An 18,415-nucleotide genomic window follows, 5' to 3' on the forward strand; every position below is an offset into this window, starting at 1 on the left:
CAAACAGCTGTACCTGGAACAGCCCAACAGCAGCAGAGACACTGCAAGATGCCACGGCCTCTCCCAGCTGGCAAGGTCCGTGCGCAAGAGCAGGTGCTGACCGCTGCCCGAAGATTAACCAGGTTATCAGACCTTGGGACTGAGGTGTGTGGCATACCCTCCGAAAGGGAGGCAGGCCAGGGAAAAGCCGCCCACCACCAAGGCCGAAGCATGCCGTGACGGGGCAAGATATGTTTCCATGGGAGTGCACGGCTGCTCCCCCATGTGACCCACAGAGAGCCGGCCAGCCTACAGGCCCACCAGGGAAACTCGTCAAGGCCTTGCCTGGTGGTGTGAACTTCTTCCAGTCTCCCCTCATCAGTGCTTGGATGTGAACCCAAGACTGGGGGTGGGAGGAAGCACTGCTTCCCTATTTGCTGTGTGGGCCCCAGAAAATCCTAGAACAGCTTCTGGGGATCTCTTCACCTTTTTATTCCCACTGTCATCCTCAGCGGCGGCACCAGCATCCGTTCCTTTACGGTCTCCTGTGGGCCGGACACTAGCCAGGTGCTTGAGTCTAATACATGAATCCTACCACCCCCACTAACCCTGCACAGGGGCCGTTATCTTAGACTCTGAGAGAAACAGGGCCTTGGCCAAGGCCCCTCAGCTAGGAAGTGATAGAGGCGGGATTTGAACCCCAGGCCTGTTCGACCTGAGGGGCCCGTGGCTAAAGTTCTTCAATCTTACCACGCTTCCCCCTGCTTACCCAGAAAATGGAGATAACGGCAATACCTATTTCAAAGGGTTGTTGTGATAAGTAAATGACAATACACTTAGCTAAATTTCAATAGCTGGCACACAAGAAAGGATCAATAGGTAAGTATTATTATTGCTATTATGACTCTATAAAGTCTCCCAAGGTATAATAGGGAAACAAAAAGAAACAACAACATATATTTGAATTTTCCCCAAAGTGGGCTCTCTTTCACATTATCCACGTACACTCTCAGATGCTACTTGTGTACACAGTTCCACTTCTGGCAGGTGAGCTTTAAGAACCCTCTGGGCCATACTCACATTCTACCATGGGGGACTCTATTTTGCTGAATGGGATGCATTGGCCTGTTCCCCCTGAGCTGCAGTTTCTCTTTGGGCGATTTCAACAACTTGGAACTTAACGAGGATGCACTTAGAACACCTCCACTGGAAGAACGGCTGCTTCCACTTCCACTGCCTCCTTTGCTTTTGGACAGAGAAGGGAAGAAGGAAAATACTGAAGTGGGAGGAACGGCCAAAGAAGGCTTGCTGGATGAGCTATGTCTTCTTTCTGAAAAGGAACACAAAAGGTGGGGGGGGGGGGGAAGACACTGTTTCAGGCAAGTCTCCAATGGAACCCTGGGGGAGGTCCCTGGAAATCAACACATTTAGGTTCAAATACGTGTCACTAGTGAAAATATATTAAACTCAGCAGCTTTCAGAAATGGCTTATCTAGACCCCACAGACTTATTCTGGATTCTAGGAACTGGTCCTTCTGCTTAGGAAACGTCTCGGCATAAAGAGGTTTATCATACATAGATAACCATTAGGAAGCAGACATTCTAAACCTGAGAATAGTGGGTTTTGCATTTTAGAAATGAACCTCACTGACTGCAACTTGTAGTCAGAGAGGGGGAAATTATTCATTCATCTGCAGAGCTCTGCTAATTGACACTGCACGGAATTCTTTCTGCCTTTCTAGCATAGTACCTCTCCAATTTTCAAAATAGCAAAATGTTAAGAAACAAGTTGTACCTTAATTTTTTAATTTTTGTCACTGCCCACCAGTATATGGCACCAAATAAGAATGTTTCTAGGGTTATCTTATCGTTCCCTAAGAATCTGTGCTGAAATTTTCCAGTGAATCACTTCACTCCCCACTCCCAACCCCCCCCTTTTTAAATAATCTCACTTGACTACAGATGGCACAGCTCTTGTTCACACCATAGGATGCCAAAGGCGCAAGACAAAAATACCACAAATAGCTAAGCCTGCTTTTTATACCAGGAAGTAATTCGTGGTTAAGTAAGGACTACGCAGGCTTAACTGAAAGTAAGTCTATCCACTAGAGAATCAGGTTTTCTCAGAGTAAGGCAACCCACACTAAATAAATCGAGAGCTGTTGAAGAATGTTACCATCGGAAACAAGTAAATTATTTAGTAACTTTATCTACTTAAGTACCTCAAGCTGGTAGCTTGAGTAGTTGCCTTTAGTTAAACTTGTAATTTAAAATATGTTTGCTTTACTCTTAAGTTTTAAAATGTATGTGATCCAACATTTATTTATCACAATATGGAAGCTATATGAGTATTTTTTAAATTAAGCATATTAGAATCAATTTGACTACAACCATCACGTAAAGGATTTATTCCCAAAGGTCCTTTTACATCAGTCCTGAGACTCTCTGTGAAGCTGTGCTGACTTCTTCCCAGAAGGGCATTAGCTCAAGGACGCTTTCTGGGGTACTAAAGAGCCTGCTCTACACCAGGACAAAATCATCATGCTACCTACAGGCAGAATTCAAATTCTCCAACTAGACCACACAAGGGCTACAAGCAGGTCAGGAAGGCTAAACTGATAGTAATTTATAAGTGCCTGCTGCTTTTTTTCCCGCCAGATAGGAAAGTAGTGTGTAAGGAAGGGAAAGTTAAAATAACAAGTTTAATAATTTTCCAAATTTGGCACCTGAGGTTTTCTTTAAAAAAAATTAGTTTCCTTCTCTTCCGTGATCCCAAAACACTCTGAATATACTTTCAAGCACTGGCGCTCGTCAGCCAGGACTGTAAAAATCTGTCTCCCGTTCTGCCGACTCCCTTGGATGGTGGAGCTTCCTGTCTCGGTCATCTGCCCCTGACAGCATGGCACAGAGTAGGCCTTCAATTAACATTTGCCCCATCGGTACAGCTCTTCTTATGAAGAGAGTGATTTTCAAATGGTCCTAGACGAGTGGTTCTCAGCCTTGGCTACACATCGGCATAATCTAATGAGCTTATTAAAAAAGACTGATGCCTCAGTCCCACCTTCAAAGATTCTGAGTCTGATTTTTCTGTGGCCTGGGCATCCAGACTTTTACAAGCTCTTCTGTGTGATTGCACTGCGCAGCCAATGGTGAGAGGCTACCCTAGTCTAGGCTAATGCCTCAAGAACCATTAACCACAGCTGAGTAAATCACCATCTGTACGGCACCGAGAACACTGCCCGGCACATGGCACTATACACCAGGGTTTGTTAAATGAAGCTCACCGCTACTACTTGTCCTCAACTAGTGTTTTCCAAACTTCCCTCAACTGCAAACTATTTTCATCATTCTTACCAAAGACACATAAAATACTATTTTTTACTCAACACTTTTATTCAAATTATCAACTCTACTGTTCCTTCCTCCTCCTTAATCTAATACTCACCAGTCTTTCACGGGGACAGCACTGGTATTTTGGACACAACAATCCTTGTACAGGATTTCAGGGTGGTTAGAATTCCTGTCCCCCAGCCCTTAATCACCAGTAAGTAGTGCCCCTCTATCAGGGGCAACCTGAAACTACCCCCAATCTGTTTTCAGATGGCCCAACGTGAAGCAGGGTACCACTCTCAGTGTTTTCCAGAACTCTTATTGTTTTCCAAAACAATAGCATCTATAAAACAACAGGTTTAAAAAGTGTGTAATATATATTTCTGATATACATTAAAATAAATAAATATTTAAATTAAAATGTTCAGCCACAAAAATCACCCGCAGTGGCAGTGTACTAAAGGAATAATTCCCATGTCTGCGGTACAAAGAGGGGGAAAAATTCCAACCAGAACTTTGACTTCTAGGAAATACACTCTTTTTACTATTTTGGGGGTATCAGAATTCTCAAGCAAGTGTCTCAGAGTAAAAGTGATATATTTTCTCTGATAGCAAATGATGTAAATAAAATTCTCAATCGAATTAAACATAGTTCACTATAATGCTTGTTTTGAAAACGTAAACTTATTCCGAAGTCACTGATCTACTAAGGAACAATTTGAGCATAAAGAATTTTTGCATTTCCTTTTGCAAGATTTCATCTGCAAGAAGCACTAGGTGAATGCAGAAAACCACACCTGGCTAAACTGAGCCACGTGGGCATAAAAGCTCACACCCTCAGCCTGCCCAGCACCCACCCACCCCCCACCCCTGCAAACATCCACCATCCACCTCAGTTCACCATGGACCTTAGGAGCCACACCATCCACAGCTGGTGCTACACCTTTTCCTCGATATCAGATAGTCTTCCTTCCACCACTTCACAATAGCTTACAAACTGAAACCCTTCTGACACCTACCTGCAAAAGCACATGTCAGGTTGTTTTCAAGGAAAAATGTCATATTAGAATGAATATTTATGTATTTTTTAAACCATTTAATACACATAAAACTGTGCTACCATTCTTGTTAGGTTCCTATCTTTTTCTGTGTGTCACCGATGAAGTTTTGAGTGTTGTGCCCATTATCCATTTTTCTAATGAGTCTCCTGTGGTTTTTATTGCGCCATTTTGCATAGTGCAGTAATTTCTTAGGAATGTGTGCTGTCTTATGGCAGAACTGGCTGCAACTTCCAGTCTACCCTTTCAATTTTTTCTTTTTTTTTTTTAGCTGCACCAAGCTGCATGTGGGATCTTAGTTCCCCGACCAAGGATCGAACCAGAGCCCCCTGCAGTGGAAGCGCGGAGTCCTAACCACTGGACCACCAGGGAATTCCCTGTCCTTTCAATTTTCTATTCCCATCATAGTCCACTTTCCCTGTTTTCTTCCGTTAATGCTTTTTTTTTTTTCTGAGTTGTCTATTAACTCTTAATACGGGATTTCGCATTAGAAAATCAAGAGTCAAAGCTTTCTAACATTAAAGGTCAGCTGATGTATCAATAGCATTTCAAAAAAGTTGTATTTTCTACTGCAACAATAAAAGCTATTTAAAAACTAAGAATGGCAATCTATCATGTGAACTTCCTTCATTCACTAGAACTTGAAACAGACTGCGCGCGCACGTGTGTGTGTGTGTGTGTGTGTGTGTGTGTAACTGTGATTCTGGCTGAAAAGTGCTAGCTGAAATCCTTGTCATGCTGCTGAATTAAGTTGTTCCTTCACATCATGGTCTGGTAACTCATTCTCTGGAAAGGGTGGCATTTGGCTTTCCCTTCACGAGAAAGCAAAGAGGAAAAACCAAATTAAATTATAGATGAGTTGGACTCTCCCCAACCTTTCACATTGGGCCCTTATTTTTCTTAAGATTTTAAACTGGGCTTCCAGTTTTAAAAAAGTGTTTGTTTCTAGATCAAAAGGGAAACAGGCAAGTTATGGGTAGGGTTAGGGACCTTATATTAAGTGGACAAACTGGTGGCCAGATGCTAAGCATAACTGAAGTGTGGTTTGGTGAGGAGTCCAAGTTGAGTTTTCAAAGCACTCCTCTCTCCAGGGTCTGGCACCAGCCCAGAGAAAGCACACTCTGTCCCTGAATGAGGAGGGCACTGTGAACGGCTCCAGCAAGCAGGAGAGACAGGCAGACCAACAAACAGACAAACACAGATACAGTGAAAAGACAGAGCAGAGACAGAAGGACAGACACGGGTGAGTGTGTGGTGTATGTGGGGCAGTGCTGGGATTGGGGGCGGGGGGGACCACACAGACAGACAGATCTGGAAACAGAGACAGGGAGAAAGAAACAGAGAGCAAGAGATGGATGCATCGGGCTTTTTTCCCTTGTGGCCTGAGCATGTGATACCACTGCAGGCAAGGGTAGGATACAGGGGTGGCCAGTGGAGAGGACAGCTTTAAGTCTTCCAAAATAGAAAGCAACCAAGAATACTGAGCTTATAATTGTGGATTCACGCTGAGGTTTAAAAAAATATATATGTAAGTGTTGACACCTAGGTACAAACCCAAAAGGAGTTCAAAGCAAATAATTAGATCTTTTAAAGGCATATACATTGCTTTGGAAAAAAAACTAAAGATAACTTATAATGTGTAAGTGTCAAAGTTAGGACACAAACCTAAAATGCAGTCAAAAGCACACTGTCACTTCAAATCATTCATGCTTGAAAAAAATCTAGAAAAATATTTGTCCAACTTTTTTTAAGTGGTTATCCCTGGGACTGTAGGTCTATTTTTGAAAAACTTTTCCACAATGTTTAATTTTTCTACAACAAATATGGTTTACTTGTTTATTAAATACATACTTTTAAAAGAGAGAGATCATTTGGTGTTCTGGCCTCAATTTCACACATGCCAAAATAATGCAAGGCCTATTATCACTCGGGAGCATAGAATCAGTTTGTCCCACGCTCAATGATCATCACGCAAGAGCAGGCAGAGTGGCTAACAGCTCGGAAAAGCCCACAAAACTATTTTTACTCCAAGCCCTTTTCTGGTATTTTATTAAACCTTTTGCTAATCTTTTATGATCCGAGCAACTGATTAATGGAAAGTCTCACCTGCAACAACAGCAGCCACTACTGTTAGTGGGCAGAGACCACCCATCAGGCACCATGCTACGAAATTTACAGGGATTGCCTCAGTTAGTCCTAACCATCTTCCTACAGAGCAGATACTGCCATGATCCCCACTTTCCAGATGAGAAGGCCAAGGCTTTAAAGGACTCAGGTCAGTCGCCCAACATCACCCAGCTAGCGAAGAGGCAGGATCAGGATGCAACGCCAGGCAGGCGGACTCTAGTGCCCGGGCGGGACCACATGACAGTCCACCTTAAGCGGTGTCATTAGCAGGCCACAATGCACGGTCCAAAGGCAGGCAGAGGGGTGATGGTGAGGGTTGCGGCATATGTCATCTTTCCAAGTGCTCCGCAAATGCAGGCTATTAGCACAACGGGCCGCACAGTTGGAACATACAAGTTTAAGACAGAGTTTTGGTAAATTTGGGGTGGGGATCCAGAATCTGTTTAAGGGAAACCCAGGCTGTTGTGGATTTAATCTTCCTATTTTGGAAGTTGCTATCCTAAAGATTAGCTATGGGTGTCAGCCAGTGTTGCATTTGTCTTTTTTTACGCAGGGAAACATTAAAGATGGTTTGAAGAGTGAATTTTGGTAGAAAGTGCCAGTCAGAGCTGTCTTTCTGGCTTGGCTAAAAAGAATCACTTAGAAAGTTCCCAGATGGATATGCTCTACAAAGAACCCATGAGGAGGAGCAGTTATACCTGTTCTATACCTATAACAGAAATACTTGTTCTATAGGATTAGGCTGGCCGGCCCCCACAGACCAACACCATTATGCATGCTTGCAGTCATGCCCTGGTCCTGGTTGCCTTCCCAGCAGAGGCTGTTGGGCACAGTCTTAATTAACTAACCAGCTTGAATAGAATCCAAAGTAAAACGAAAAAAAAAAAAAAAATTTTTTTTTAAACATTTATTTATATATTTATTTTGGATGCACCGGGTCTTAGTTGCAGCATGTGGGATCTTTTTTTTTTTTTTTAATAATTTTCTTTTATTTTTTTAAAAGTTTTTATTTATTTATTTATGGCTGTGTTGGGTCTTTGTTTCTGTGCGAGGGCTTTCTCCAGTTGTGGCAAGCGGGGGTCACTCTTCATCGCGGTGCGCGGGCCTCTCACTATCGCGGCCTCTCTTGTTGTGGAGCACAGGCTCCAGACGTGCAGGCTCAGTAATTGTGGCTCACGGGCTTAGCTGCCCCGCGGCATGTGGGATCCTCCCAGACCAGGGCTCGAACCCATGTCCCCTGCATTGGCAGGCAGATTCCCAACCACTGCGCCACCAGGGAAGCCCAAATTTTTTTTTTTTAATAGATCACTTGAAGGGGCAAGAACGCTGGAGTCAGACACATGTGGGTTCAAACCCTTGTTCTGTCACTAACTAGCTGGGTGACCCTGGGCAAAGACCTGACTCTACCTACTTTGGCAGACTCTTCATCTGTCAAGCGTACCCTGCAGGGCTGTTGGGATTAAATAACAGAGTTGTAAAGCCTGCAGCCCAGGGCTGACTGTGGACCAGGTACTGGGTACTCCATAGGGAGTAAGACAGAGGCCCCCTGTTGGTCCAGGTAATGCCAGTTACAGACTCAAGTGAGAAAGGCCAAGCAGACAGAAATCAGTGAAGAACAAACCAAAACCACTTACTCTACCTTCCCCAGTGTGGTAGAGACTTAAGTTTATAGATTTAGCTTACATGTCAGTCCAGGAAGATACTAAGCTCTTCTCAGTCAAGAGCTTGTAAGAACAATGTTTAGAATTCATTAAAAATGAAAAGGGCTTCCCTGGTGGCGCAGTGGTTAAGAATCCGCCTGCCAATGGAGGGGACACGGGTTCGAGCCCTGGTCCGGGAAGATCCCACATGCCGCAGAGCAACAAAGCCTGTGCACCACAACTACTGAGCCTGCGTTCCAGAGCCCGTGAGCCACAACTACTGAAGCCAGCATGCCTAGAGCCCGTGCTCCGCAACAAGAGAAGTCACCGCAATGAGAAGCCCACGCACCGCAACAAACAGTAGCCCCCGCTCGCCACAACTAGAGAAAGCCCGCGTGCATCAACACAGCCAAAAATAAAAAAATAAATTTTAAAAAAATGAATAAATTCACACACCAACCAAAAAAGATGCTCATTTAAGCTAAAGTTATTTTATAAGTAAAAAGTTGGCTCATTTTCCTGACAGAACTGAGTCACTCAGGAAGAACTGCAGGTGAAAAGGAAGAAAGTGAAGATCAAGTTTATGGATCCAAGGGTGGCAATTTTATGTAGATTATCAAAGCAATGACTCCTAAAACTCACAAATTCTTCTCTAAATGAAACTCACACTTTTGGATAGATTTGGTCAGGTAAGGTTAGACAGAGTGCATACTCTGTTACAGAAAATGCTCTATAACTGCTCCCATTTAAAGCAAGGATTTTTAATAATCAAGCTTACACATAGCTATAAAATGTAAAACACAGGTAAACATATAGAGCTCCTTTGGCCAGGCAAAGCAATCAATAATTACATATACCAAAAGCTCAGTTTAGAAATGCTGGGTCATTCATTAAGCAGCCCTTTTAAAAAACTAATCAAATTGTTTATTTTGACATCCAGGTTGAAAGTAACTGCTCTGTGCTATTCCCCAGCTCCCAGTTAACCCCAAGTAGCCATCACAGTTCAGTTTCAGGCCACCAAACACAACTCATGAGGCATCATCTGTCTTTCATAAGGATTATGACGCACTCTGAAACATCTAAGATCAGGACCTGAGGCAGACTATATATCAAGACTGCATATTATTTGTGTGTGTGTGTGTGTGTGTGTGTGTATATATATAATATACATATAAAATTCAGTGACTGACCAGGCATACCCAATTCAGCATTATCCTAAGCAGTATCTGTGAAACCACACTTTGGGTGGACACATCTATGTTTTTTCTTAATTATTACAAAAAAAACCTTGGCACACTTTTAAAGTCACACCGTGGACTATGTGCGGACATAAAGCATTTAATAGTGTCTCCTCACTACTCTCACTGTCAACTTCTCCCTGTAAACGTTCTTATTCTTTTCTAAAAGCACTTTCACGTGTCTGACCAGCAAACACAATCCAACTCCACTCCTTGTCATTACATATTCTTTTTTAATCCTAAATCTGCTTTTACTTTGATCCAATTTCTGGAGGGTCCCCAGGGAGTCGACCGGACTACTCCAGAGCAAGCAAAGCGTAGTCTGATGCTAAAAAGGAAGCAAATCTGTGGGACTGTCCCTGGAACATTCAAATCTCAAGTTGTGGAATCCAGAGCTGACCTCTGACACACAGTGCCTCAAAGGACAGTTCACCAAAAGCCAAAACCAGAGCCGCGAGGCAGCCTCAGAGCATGCTTAGGTGGGTTACAAATGGCACTGGAAAACAGTGAGGAAGAAAAAAAGGTCTTTACACAAAGCACTCGGCATCATTTCCACTAGAGAGATTTAACTGAAAAGGATGATTTCAACACTGGCTGCCCTAACAAATTAGTCTCCAACTGCGACTTCTGCCAAATGCATTTCTCCTCCCCCTAGTGCAGAATGTTTTTAAATTAAAACACGAGGGGAAAGTGCAGAAGAGAGAGTCATTTACAGCACTTGGGCCACTTGAAACAACTTTTCGCCAAGGTCTATAATCAAATTATCAAGCTCTTGAAGTCAGTGCTTTATGACGGAAATAAAAGCCCCACTAAAGTATTCCAGGTCCCTTGGCATTTCCACGTCTCTGGGCAGGGCGGCACTGCAGCATTCCCATTCACACTAGCTGATGAAAGAGAACAGATCACAAAGGGCAGATTACAAGGGAGAATGACTCCAGCTCCGGTGGGGGAAGGGACAGGCGTGAATGGATTGTAAATAATGTTGCTAAGAAAGGACCACAAATATGGCAACCTCAGATAATCCTCTTGCCAGGAATTCTTCCCATGGGGACTGTTCTTTCTGAACTTTGCTTTCAAGTATGTGAGAAATATGAAAAACTTACTGAATATCTGGAGGTAGCCCTCCCCTGCTGTCCCAACTTGTAGGTCTGTGCAAACATTAGAAAAAAATGGCTTTTAAAAATTCCAAACACTTTATTAAAGGAGATGGAATGATAGAGAAAAAGAGGGGATACTGGATGGTATAACAACTGATCACCTCAGTTGGGAGAATATCATTTCTTCATAATCGTTGTCATAAGACATCTTGTTTAAGGAACATTGAATGGTCTGAATAACAGTTCATTTCCTTAAGGGGGCCCTTCCTATCCTCCTGTTCAAGGTGCAGACTTTGAACTGCGAGTTATCACCATGATCTCAGACAGACACACACAGATGTTTTTAGCAAATATAACTTTGGGGAAAAGGCTGTTACCGCCTTGAGCAAAACACAGCCACCAAACTACGCCACCTCTGGGATGTTGCCGTCACCATTTCTGGTTACAGGATATCATGCAATGAACGACATGCTGGCTGACACTTCCACTTTGCTAACAGTCACAAGCACCTCTCTCCGCTGTCCTCAGGACACACACTGTTACCCAAATGATACTGGCAGAGTACAGCAAGCACTCACCCTGCCTGAAACAAACAGGATCTCATGGTCTGAGCGCTGAGCGATGCACAGCATCTCCCCCGAATTCGCTCCCATTGACTTGAAATGTTTGCACGCCTCAGGTATCAACATGTGAGAAGAAACCAAAAGCCAAAACCAAAACTCCATCAGTCTCCATTTACTTTTGCTTTAATCCTTTATCTGTTGGGGGAAAAAGCATCCTATACGTTTAGCGATCTATCACTTTAAGTTTAGCCTTCCAATTTGTGAACACCTTGCACAGGTCAAGCGTCGACACCCTCAGTCCTTACGCAAGCACCTCTCTAGTCACGTTTTGGGTCTGGGTCCCAGTTTGTCTCTAATGAAAGATACAAGGCTATCATCAAAATGCAAAAAGTATTAAGAAAAACAAGCTATGCCTTTACCACTCCAATCCAGTTTTAACACACACACAAAGGGTAGGGGAGAGAGAGAAAACTAAAAGAAACCTGGCAGAACTCAAACTAGAGGAGTTCTCTGTTTTTGTTCTGTTCGTTTGTTTTTTAAAACGAAAACTTCTGTGCAGGAATCCCCTCAGGGAGCACTGTCCTCTGAGGCCAAAAGGAGCAGCAAGTCCAAGGTGCAACGGAATGACAGCACCATCTGCCTCAGAGTGCTGGGCCAGTCTGTAAGCCACATCCTTATTGCTGTTTCCCACTAGTTTTGTGGCCTTTATATTTCACTTTATTGGGGGGAAGGTGGGGAAGGGGTGAAAAGACCGTGAACCTGGGAGTAACAAAAACCCCAAACTCACAATGCAGCCCTTAAAGCCTCCTCATTAAGCGCTCTGTTAATAAGGAATGGGTGATTCATGACGTAACAATGCCAGTGAGGAGTTTGCAGCACGTGGTTATTTTTTCTGAAGACAGAAAACAGCGTCTGCCCCACCTACAGGATGGGGCTGTCAACTAATCAACACCAAAAGCGATATGCAAAAATGAAACCAGAAACAGCAGCACTAAAACTGCCTGACGAGAAATAAGAGTTCTTAGAAAAATCAATCTTAGGGAGTTAAACAGCAATTTGAATAAAGGTTTGAAAATCTGTTTGTATTTAAAGTTCTGCAAACCAGTAGCTAAATTTCAGCCTCAATTAGAACCATCCGGTCAAGCACATTACTGCAGGAGGCATGAAAGGTGAATCCAGTGAAAACTAAAGATCTCAACTGTCACCTCACTTCCTGCTTGCAGACGAGGCATGAGAGAGTTAAGGTAACTTTGAGAACAGCCGCCCAACCCACCCAGGAAGAATCTGCTTGGCTGTACTGGCTACCTTAATAACACAACCAAAAAAAAAAAAAAATAGTCTTTTCTGGCAGTCAGTCAGTAATTAAATTCTTATACACTCAATTTAAGTTACTGAATGACTTCCCAGGGTTACTGTTTGTATTCTAAAGTTGTTCTTCCTCTTGACACAGTGTTCTGCTTGAAACTTTGCTGTGGATTTGAAGTATCCGACAAAACAGCTTTCAAACACGTTCTACAGGAAACACGGTGAACTGCCTGTCATGAAACCTCACTCACCACAAGTGAGATAAAAAACAAACAGTTAAAGCGTGTTACAACGTTCGTCCATTTTTAGAGAGCGACGTAACCACTGCTCTCCCTGTTTTGAGATATGGGCACCGTTTGGTGCAAACCTCAGCATTTTGTTGGAGTTAATAGCAAACTCAACTCCTGCCTGCGTTTGACCTTTGGCCAGATCACTCAAATGACATTTCAGCATGGCTCCTGTGGACGGCCGGCAGCAGCTAATCCCTCTAGTTGCGATTACCCCCCGATCCACCAGTCTGCAGAGCGCACTCTCTCCACCACTTCAGCCACGAAGTGCTCCGGGCCTGCTGGCGGGGCAGGACGGCCACCAGAGGAAGGGGGCCTGCGCCAGCTCGCCACGCTCGGCTCTGCATGGGTCTCTGTCCTGTTCCCAAAGACCTAGCCCACCTTCCGCAAGCTCGTCCAGAACTGGGCCCCGAGCCAAGCCCAGCCTCGGAAAACTGCCTCGGAAAACTTACCCGGTGGAGCTTTCAGCCCCCGTGCGGAGGAAGGGCTGTTCTGAAGAGGCTTCTTGTTACCTTCCATTCACATAATTTGGTTGTGCTTCATTGCACACTTGCTACTGCAGGCTTGCATCATGATTTGAGTCTGCCCACCAACTCCAAATATGCTCCATGTTTGGTCTTATGTAACATTTGCTACTACTGTAAAAAGCACTTGAATTACAAAGGTCCTGGCAGATCAACAGAAAACAAGGGGTGGAGTCTAATTTCATCTAATATGGTCATACAAGGCGTCCTGGCTGGTGTAAATTAATCCTTCTCTTTGAAAGGCAGCTGGCCAAAACTGAGGGAGATGGAATTTATAAATTTAACCTGCTAGAATTAGAATGTAAATTACTCACACCTGATTTTCCTGAGTAACTAAATGACAACTATTACCAGGTATATTAGAAAATGTACTTGATTCGTTATATATCTACACTTTAAGCCTCGACAAACCTATAAGTTTTAATGTTATACATTTTTACAAATATCAGCAGTCTTTCTCCACATTCTATTTCCCCACTATCTACACTTTAAAACAACAGAAGTCTGTTATACCTAAGCATAGTTTTCCTTAAATCTAGTAAGAAAAATCTTAACCCATTTTCTGTGCATGTTTGTAAAATAGTCTAATTTCAGAAAAAATATATACCTTATTGTCCAGAGTTCAACCACTGGATGACTGACTAAAGCTGGGGAACTTTTAGACTTTTAATCCAAAAACTTCTCTAAGTGGCTCTTTGTAAACCAGGCCTTCCTGGTTTAGCTGTTTGTCTGTCTTCAGCCCTATTACACTCCCTGCGTTACTACTCCCCAATTTTGTCAATCGCCAAATCTTACTATCAAATAGACATGGAAAAAAGCAGCCAACTGATCTGAATTTTATGATAATAAAGGCTGCACACATAAATAGACTCAGATGCCTGATAGTTCAGAATGAACACTTTTAAATGTCAAAAGGAGGGGGTAAATTCCTCTACAAAATACCATCACCCAACACAGACTATTTGGCACAAAGTCATGAATTACATGTGTGGAAAAGATTTGGCCTGGAAGGGGTGGTAAAGAGTTGTGAGGCATAGGAAATGGCTTCTATTAGACCAGACACAAATTCTAAATTTACTGTAAAACAAAAGAGTAGTAGCCACACTGCTTTATTTTCACAGCAAGCATTCAGACCCTAACCATAGCAGCAATATTAAGATCTAGAGGGCTTTCTGAAACCCTCCCCCGACCCCCCACCAGATTTCCGGTTCAAACAATGCAAAACTATGGTGGTTCTTAAAAGACAGAAGAACACAAGGAAAGAGCCATCAGCAGGACTTAGAAGCACAGGATGAGCAAATCTTTCCAAAGTTAATTAGCAAAAATAAGACACTTAGGTTAACTCACTGAAGGGTTTCTTAAGCTAGCAGGGAAAAAAAAAAATTCTATTGCCGTACTACCTGATTGCAGAAAGTTTTTTAGCATCATTCCCTGCACCCACCTGCCCTCGCCCTCGCCAAGGGGGAGCTGAGGGGTCTCCCTGACATCGTCAATGGCAGAACTGAACTGGGATAAGAGGACCTGACTCAGACTAAGCCTCAGCTCCACATCACTGCACCCCTCAGCCTGGACACCAGACTCCTTGCCAGTCTCCCAGCACAAACGCTTGCCCTTCTAATGTTCCCTTTCGTAGATGGTGATGGTGCTAGTGGGGAAAACAATCCTTACGAGAACCAGCCAACCCAAGACAATTTTGGGAACGAAGTCTTTCTGTAACCCGGAGGAACTTCAGGATGAACTTCAGCAAATCTTCTTAAATGCTACAAACATACGTCTACACTTAATTTCATATATAAACAAGAAAGAAACAATCCTAATTTATTTTTAAGACCTACATCAAAGAAGGGATGAATGATAGTGCAAACCAGAAAAATTAAAATTTGTACAATAAGAATATAAACAAATACACAACAACTGGGCATATAAAGCTCAGACTGAACTTTTAAACACATACCTCTCTTAATGCCCTGAGTAAAATGCTTAACCAAATACCACCCTGTTCTGCTTGGAAAGCATTATTACTATTTTCTTCAAGCCATTTCTCAATATCCTATCCAAATAAAGTTTATATTGATATTAAATCTCCCAATGATGGCTCATATTTCAGTGCCTAGGTCTGGGGACATGGTCACATTACTTTTTTCTTATGAAAAAACAAACAAGACTACAGACTAAAAAAAGACTACAGACTAAAATACCATTTTAATAGAATAACATCCATGCCTTACAGACCCAAAATTATAGGTATTGTCTGTGGTGTGGATGGTGTGCACTCATCAATTTTACTCTGGTTGCACAAAGGGAGTCCTGAACTGACACAAATTCTTCTGTGAATTAGCCCGCTCCCAGCAAACAAGCAAACTGGCAGCAGCTAGGAGGGGCCGCGAGGGCTTGGGTTTGGCCGCGGCCTCAGCACTTTTAGTTGTGTAGCCTTGGGCAAGAGACTTCTGTCCCTCAGGGTCTGTGCCCTCCCCTGAGAAGCAGTAATACCGCCTCCTCTAACAGGGCCTCGGTGAGGAGTAAAGGAGGTGACACATGTAATGCAGTGCCCAGCGCATCTTAAATGCTCGATAAATGTTAGCTATTACGATTAGAAAGAAGGAGAAACTGGATGGTGGACATCATTCAAAATAAAGGAAGACCAAGAGAAAGACAGCGCTTTCTGTTACAGAAACTAGTGAGTTCCCCCAAAAATCTTGGGATTTCCTAAATCCAATCCTGAGAAGCCAACAGAGGTGTCATTTGGTGTTCTGCAGGACAACAAACGAGCTGTTGGCAGTTGGGGAATCCTGTGTTCCTGTCACCAGTGGCAGCCAGTTCTCCAGCTTACAGAAGCACAAGCCTCCACCCACTCCACTTCACTGTCTCAGCAGGCCGGGCGAGTTATAATTGGCCTTAATTGGCACTTACAGGAGCTTTAACATTCCTTACCTGCTGCCAAGGAGCACTTGAAAGGGGGAGAAAGTATTTTCAAACTTGGAAATACCAAGCAATTCATTCAGCTGTGGGCCGGGAAGCCTGCTATCCAGAATCAGATTAGCTTCACCAAGAAATGCTGCTATGTTATTATCCAGTGCTCATTAGGTGCTCACACAGGATTAGGAGAGGTGGGCGATGAAGTTTAAAGGGGGATAATTCACCTTGGGGGCTGACAGCACGCAGCAGCCCCCCTCTGGCTGGCATCGTCTGATCTGTTTGGTGGACGCTTCTTCAGGGCTCAGCCACACTTCGTGTGTGTGTCCCTTTTCAGCTGTTCAGATTGTTCAAAGGCAGGCAAATGAAGTATAACCTCACAGCCTGATTTACATAGGCTTTGAGTGAACCACAGTCTGACCTCAGCCCAGTCATTATTTGACACACAAAGTGAACACTGTTAAAAGGTGACCAATCACACCAAATTCAAGGAGGATAATGAAATCAGAAATAAAACTGGCAATAGTTTTTCACTGGCCCCGCAACTGATCTCAACAGAAATTATTGTCTTCTAGAAGACTACACATTTTGCAGAGAGGAATCTCAGCCTAACAGAACTAGATTTCTTCCCTAAGATAAATTCCACACAGAATGAATAGAAATCTCCCACAAATGCCAGGAAAACTGCCTATAATTGTTTAAATGAATATTTTAAAAATCATCACTCGTTTTGAAAGATCTCTTTACCTCGTATCATTACTCAAACTATCACTCAAACTCAGAAGACACATGCTACACTGGTAGTAAACAAAAGTTTGCACTTGTTTGCGAAATCGACTTCAAAGTCAAATTACAATTAATCACACTTGTGCATATGCGTGCAAAACACTGTAAGAGGCTTTAGAAAAAAAAGAAATGGAAGTTTAGAAAAATAAATAAAACACCTACTCCTGGTGGTGATACTGTCATACATGGCTAGGAGAGATACAAAGTATTAACAGCCTTTTTGGAAAACAATCTAGTAGCAGCTATTAACAATGCAAATAAATATCCTTTCTGATCCCAGAATCCTTTCCTGAGACTCTATCCCATAGAAACAAAACCACCAGCAGTTAAGGACTTACGTAGCAGTGTGGCTACTGCTGCTTTGTTCATAGAGGCAAAAAGCAGGAAACAAAGTGAATGTCCATAGACAGAGGGTCTGGCTGAGGAAGCTACCGCACAGCCGCACCTTAAAAAGGGGATTAGTGTTATATTGGGATGTGAATGGATCTCCATGTTGTATGGTTGAGTGGAAAAGAAGCAGAAGTATGCGTAACAGGATCCATTTTTTTTTGGGGGGGGGGTGGTAAAACTATGACCAGTAGCCCCTGCTAATAAAACATGGGATTACATGTGTCTGTAAAGAGTTATGAGCATGAGAAAAAATATAGAATGATGTATACTAAGTTACATACTAAGAATGTACCAAGTTACATAGATGGATTACAGAGTGGAGAGGACCGTTACAGTTGGAGAAGGTGGGGCGTCAGAGCCAAAGAAACAAGAAAGATGGATGACTAATAAGAAAATAAATAAGTAAACATTAAAAAAAAAAGAAACAAGAAAGAAGTAGGCTGAACTGAAAATAGCATGTTTGAGATTACTACATTTGTGTATCTATGTAAGTATATATGGTGGATGCATGCATCTCATATATTCACGTATCAATCAAAAAATCCACTAAGAAACTGACTTGAGTTTTTGTTACAAAAAATGCACTGTGAAGAAAGTGGAAGAAAAATTTAAACAGCATGAAATTCCGGTATTACATCAAAGCACTTTATCCTGACTGTGGAACCCATTTCATTTGTTTGGCTACACAGACTGAGAGTCTAGTAACACAACTGAGCACAGTAAGAATAACACAGAAAAAGGCCTATTAGCCACTCTTGCGAAACAACACCTTAATTTTCTAAAGCTCACTACAAATCTTCTGTAGTAGGAGTTTCAGCAATCTTTTTAAAATATCAAGCATAAGAAGTAATGAAACAAATTTCATACTGGAGTTTTTCACCCTAGGAGACTACAAATCAAGAACTATATCATGTGTGATTAGGGGCTGATGGCTTGTATTTTAAATTGAGATAATTACCTTCCTCCATTTCTCTTTTTATTAACTTTCGAACACACAAGAGGAAAAGGTATACAATTGCTTTGACATTCAAACTGAGCACTGTTGTCTTAAAAACAGACTAGAGAAGAAAACCTAAAGACTGGAATTTCTATACACACAATAAGGAATGAGGAAGGAAACAGATATATTTAGCCATTGCCCCCTGCCCCAAACCAGTTTTAGGGGCTTGAACTAGCAT

At 42.7% G+C, this 18,415-nt stretch overlaps 1 protein-coding gene across 1 annotated transcript in view; it reads right to left on the reverse strand.

The window, feature by feature from the left end:
- The window catches only part of ATXN7 (ataxin 7), an 88,868-nt gene that overhangs the window by 19,067 nt on the left and 51,386 nt on the right, over positions 1-18,415 (reverse strand). The window contains 1 exon segment of the mRNA XM_068557534.1: positions 1,060-1,309. Within this exon segment, the coding sequence (XP_068413635.1) occupies positions 1,060-1,309 (250 nt within the window).

This window comes from Eschrichtius robustus, chromosome 12, assembly GCF_028021215.1.
Source record: "Eschrichtius robustus isolate mEscRob2 chromosome 12, mEscRob2.pri, whole genome shotgun sequence".
NCBI classification, from domain to species: domain Eukaryota; kingdom Metazoa; phylum Chordata; class Mammalia; order Artiodactyla; family Eschrichtiidae; genus Eschrichtius; species Eschrichtius robustus.